The 5,272-nt window shown below is 44.3% G+C and overlaps 1 protein-coding gene across 1 annotated transcript; it reads right to left on the bottom strand.

Moving 5' to 3' along the window:
- Positions 1–602: 602 nt before the first annotated feature.
- Sf3b5 (splicing factor 3b subunit 5) lies at positions 603–1,315 on the bottom strand. The gene has a single exon (XM_076859670.2). It carries the CDS (start codon positions 1,192–1,194, stop codon positions 934–936), a length of 261 nt encoding a protein of 86 aa, XP_076715785.1. The 5' UTR covers positions 1,195–1,315; the 3' UTR covers positions 603–933.
- Between the last annotated feature and the right edge of the window lie 3,957 nt (positions 1,316–5,272).

Raw genomic sequence — 5,272 nt, 5'->3', positions numbered from 1 at the left:
CAGCATCTTCTAACATTTATGTCTACAGTTTGTTTGGCCTCTCTCTTCTCCAACTAGCATAATTTAAGCCCCAAAGTCTAAAAAAAAGCCTGCCACTGAGAACGACAAACATCAGGTGCTGAGGCAGAAGGATCACAAGTTTCAGGCCAGCACCAGCAGGGAAACCCTGTCAAAGAATTTAAAGGGCTGGGGATGTAGCTCAGTGGTAAAGTGCCCTTGTATTTAATTCCCCCTACCTGGGGATGGAACACACACACACAATTTGTTGAATGAAAGAACATACTCGTTTACCAGCTGTCATTTCTGAAGACATGGCCACAAATTCCAAGGGAGCGGGTTCAATTTACAGAGACGTGGAGTCAATGAAAGCAAACCATTTTGAAATGAGAGAAAAAAGGTGGGATAAATTAATCATAAACCTTAATACTTGTAAGCATGAAAAGAAAAAAAGCTCTTGGGATTCAGGGTGGGGAATATTACAAAGGTCTGCATAGAGAATTTAAGGGCCTGATAATGAACCAATTCCTACTCGAACTCTGAAATCCTGGTCCCCAAACCTCTCCCCGAACCCTTCCACCGGAACAAAAGGAGTCACACCAAAAGACAGGGCAATTTCTAAACTTTATGGAAAAAGCACCAATGACAGACAACCAGCCAGGTCCCGTTTCACTCCAGGGTCGTCCTCCCTAATGCTCGTCGGCTCTAGGACCTCTCCACTCGCACAGTTCTCAGGGTCCTGACGGTGTCTCCATGCCATGTTCCGAAGGGTCCACGTTTAGGCGGGTCAGGAGGGCCACTCCGGGACAAACCCCTCTGGACACCGAAAGCACGAGCCTGGAAGAATCTGTCCACTGGAGGCGGGAAAACGCAGAAAACCACAGCAAACTGGAGAAGGCAGGGAGCGGTGCGGCCGCGAAGGTCCCCGCGCGGGGCTCAGTTCTCCTCGGGCTTGTCGGCCGGCGGCCCGCAAGGCTGCAGCATCTTCTCCATCAGGTTGAAGCGGACTCGCGCTTTGCTCTCATTCTCGGCAATGGCGAAGTAGTTGAGAAGGTCGAAGTGTCCCATGTAGGAGCAGTACGAGTCGCGGTGCTGGTTCACCAGCCACTCCCACTTGGTGGTGTCGGCGTGGCCCGTGCCGATGTACTTGGACTGGAGGTGCTCCAGCTGGCTGTGGATGGTGTAGCGGTCGGTCATCTCGCCACTTTTCCCTCGGCGCTCAGATCAGAGGACGCAAGCCAGAGACAGCCGCTCTCGGGTTTCCCGCCGGAGAGGACACCACCACACGGAAGCTCCGCACTCACGCAGTCGCAGCAGAATGGCGTCACGGCGGCGACGCTGCGTGAACGCTCATCCGTCGGGCACGGAGGCGGAAGCGGAAGTGCATTCCGTTACGGAATGGCAGTTGCCTAGGCGACAGCAGCAACTGTGCCGCCCCAGCACCTAGCGGCCCCTTCTTGAAAGCGTTGCCTGACGGTTCGCTTATTGGCCACTGGGTGGCGCTTCTAACCTGAACCAGGTTTACTGGGACCTGTGATTGCGGGAGTTCGCGTGCACACGCTCCTGGGACTCCGGCGCGTTTTAAGAGGACTTGGCGGCCCAGCGGAGGGCTGTGCGGGAGGCGGGGAGCATCCCCGTGTGGTTGGGAGCTGAGGAATGGGACACACCATAGGCCAGGACTCCCGACCACCGGGAGAATGAACTCTTGGTGTAACGGGCGGTATCCTGGCGGCACGGTGATCTTTTCCAACTAGGGATGGATCACCTTACAGTCAGCCTATGCTCCTTCTGGTCCCGGCTCGGCCTCTTAGAGGTAGTGGAGGGCGGGAAAGCCGGTTGTGGTGCCGCAGGCCTGCATCTACTCCGGGGCTGAGCGGGAGGGCCGCAAGTTCGAGACCAGCCTGAGCAACATAGCGAGACCCCTGTTTATAAGCAAAAACTGGAGTAGGGCCATCGTTTCCTGCGTGCAAGCAAAGTACAGCAGCGGTGCCTGCCTGTTCTGGCTTCCATCTCCGGCTCCTCCACCCGCTCTGCCTCTAGCTTTGCTGAGCGCCCCCGGGCTCCTCACCCACCTCTGCAGCCCCAGCTGCAGCGAGTGCTGCGCGCCCCCAGTTCCTCCTACGAGCTGACCCCCTGTATTGTACTTGGAAAGCTTTTGTTCCCGTGGCAAACACGACTCCCTTTAAGGCTGTTCACAAGCTTTTCCTTGAAGTCGGCGGTGACTACTGCAGACAGATGTAAAGCTTTCTTCCTCTTTTCATGTCTTGCGTCTCTTCCTTATTATTGCTTTATGCAATAATTTTGGGGGGGAGTTAAGCGCTTCTTCCGACACCTAGAAACTACTTGAAAGGCGGAAAAAATCCTATGCTGCTTTTGTGATATCCTTTAATGATATCCGTATAACCTGGTGGAGATTGTAGTCCCAAAAACTGTTGGATGGATGGATAAAGAGCAATTACAGCCAAAGAGAAGGGACTCTAGGAGAGAGACAACTTCCAAATACAGTAGTTGCATTCTTCTGTTTAAACTGTGTTACAATAAACGTTTCGTTCTGAAAATGTAGGGAATATTATGTCATACAGGGAGTTCACTATCTAGGTATACCACCCCTTGCCCTTCTGCCAATGTGATTGTTTCCGCTCTTTTTTTAAAATAAATAATATTATACAAATAAGATTGAAGTCTTATTCCCCACGCTTCTAATCATGTCCCTTCAGAATGATTATCCAGAATTTGGAGGCTGTTTTTTTTTCTTTTAATCAAAAGTTTATGTATCTATAAGTAGATGTTGTTATGCATGTGTGAATGCTTTATAAAAATAATATTATGTTGTTACAAAAGTTGTTTTTCTTTTAAACAACATCCTTGTTGACACGTTAATTCAGTTCATTTTTATCGCTGAATGAATATACTATAACTGATCCGCTCTTAATAATAGATTTCCCACCATATTTTTGTTATTGGAAACAATGCTGGGAAGAGAAGGACAACGCAAAAAGGGTGGTTGGGTTTGGTCAGTGCACACTGTATTCAGATATGGAAATAACACACTCAACCCCATTCTTATGTACAGTTAACACATATTAATAAAAAGAGTGCTGCAACAAATATTCTTCTAGATATATTTTTATATAAGTGAAAGTTTCTCAGAGCATATATACAGGAATAAAATTGTTGAGAGCTAGGGATATTTTCACGCTTTGCCAGCCATTGCCAAATTGCTCCTAACAGTGGTGGTCCCAACCGGGGCTCCCACCAACAGAATGAGGATTTTGTTTATTCCACATACTCCTCAATATTTTATGTCATCACACATTTAAATTTTTTCAAATCTCATGGATGGAATGAAATTTCATTGTTAATTTTTATTTGCATATCCCTGATTACTAGGAAGGTTGGCATTTTTGTGTTTATGGGCCTATTATATTTCTGTTGTGAATTGCTTATTCATATCTTTTGCTCATTTCCTATTGGATATTTCTCTTTTTCTTACTAATGTTTAGGAGCTCTTTAGATATTTAGAATATTAGGCTTTCCAGTTATATGCAATAGGGTATCTTTATCCAGTCTGGCCTTTTTTTCTTTTTTTAACATCATTTATGATATCGTTTGTTGTACAGGAGTTTAATGTCAAATTTACCAGTATTCCTTTATGGTCTGTGCATTTTGCATTTGGTTTAAAAAACTGAAATCAAACAAAATCCTTTACTATTATGGGTCCATAACAAGAATTTCTTTTATTTTTTTCTAAAAGTTTTAGAATTTTGTTTTTGCAGATGGTAAAAGGATTTTCAATATGTGCGAGTGTTGGTACAATGTTTCCCACTAGGTGTCGCCAAAACAACATGTAAAGCCAACAAATAGATCAGTGGTTCAACACATTTTTATAATTAAAAGATGTCTGTGACTGAGATGCATAAGATAAGACCTTGCCTTGATGAGTTTTTTTGGTTTTCAGGCTTTTAAAAATTATTTTTGGCATTGGGGTTTGAATTCAAGAGTGCTTTATTACTGAGTTTTATCCCCAGTTCTTCTTCTTATTATTTTTTTTTTTTTAATTTTTGAGACAAGGTCTTACTAATTAGCTAAGTGTTTCGCTAAATTGCTGATGCTGGCTTGGAAGCTGTAATTCTCCTGTCTCAGCCTCCCGAGTCACTGGGATTATAGGAGTGCACCACCCCACCGAGACCAACTGGTTTGCTGGGTTTTTAAAGGCACCTAAGACAGATGATTCAGAAGAAAAGCAAACTACAATTTCCTTGTCATCATACAAATTTTATTATTTAGAGTAAGTTGTGATGTGGAATTTGACGTAGAGAATTTTAAAAAGATGTTTGCTAGCTATGATTTTATTTTTCTATGGTTACAATATCTTTAGCTTATGCTTTTCCCAGTTATCATGGATTTCATGTACCCAAGCAGATCTAAATCTCTCAATTGAGGGAGGTCTTTGCCCCTAAATGAGTTTATACTATACAGATTAAATTGCATAGACCATTTTTCTCCACCTCTCTTTTGGAGATTTGAGACATCTATTCCCTAACTCATTTGAGGTTTAATAGATGGGCCTCTCTCATTCTTTAGTAACAATATTAAATCACAAGCTGGTACCATTTTTGAGCAATTTCTTATGGGATAAATTTTACAGAGGTATTTTTGAAACATTTTTCAGATGTCCTATTTGTTGCAGTCACATGAAATTACTTTTATGTTAGGATTTTTATTGGAACAACAGTGTCTTAGTTAGCTCAGGCTGCTATAATGAAATACTAGAGTCTGGTAGCTTCATAACCACAGCAATTTATTTCTCACAGTTCTGGAGTGTGAGATAAAGGTGCCGGCAATTTGATGTCTGTTGAGGACCTGCTTTCTGGTTCAGAGAGAGCTGTGGAAGGGGCAGGGGTCTCTGTTATGCCTGTTGTCTAAGGGCACTCATAGCACTGGTGAAGGCTCTGTCTCATGACCTAATGACCTGCCTAAGGCTCCACTTCCTAATGCCATCACTCGGGTTAGGATTTCAACATGTGAATGGAGGAAGGGCCACAAATATTTACACCATAGCAAATGGTTGTGCCACAATTTGTCATTTTCAGTTTTTCCTAGGAGAGATCTTCATTAAATGGACAATAAGAAGTTTCAGGTGCAAATCAGGCATGGTGGTGTAGGCCTATAATCCCAGCACCTGGGGAGGCTGAGGCCAGAGGATTGCAATTTAGCAAGGCCATAAACAACTCAGTGAGACCTTGTCTCTAAATAAAATACAAAAAGGGCCGGG

This window comes from Callospermophilus lateralis, chromosome 6 (genome assembly GCF_048772815.1).
Source record: "Callospermophilus lateralis isolate mCalLat2 chromosome 6, mCalLat2.hap1, whole genome shotgun sequence".
Classification (NCBI taxonomy): Eukaryota; Metazoa; Chordata; class Mammalia; order Rodentia; family Sciuridae; genus Callospermophilus; species Callospermophilus lateralis.
The sequence above is the reverse complement of the archived record's forward strand: the minus strand, read 5'-3'. Positions and strand labels throughout refer to the sequence as shown.

Excerpts from the sequence above, each read along its gene's own strand:
- Sf3b5 (XM_076859670.2), bottom strand. The coding sequence starts at position 1,194 with ATGACCGACCGCTACACCATCCACAGCCAGCTGGAGCACCTCCAGTCC.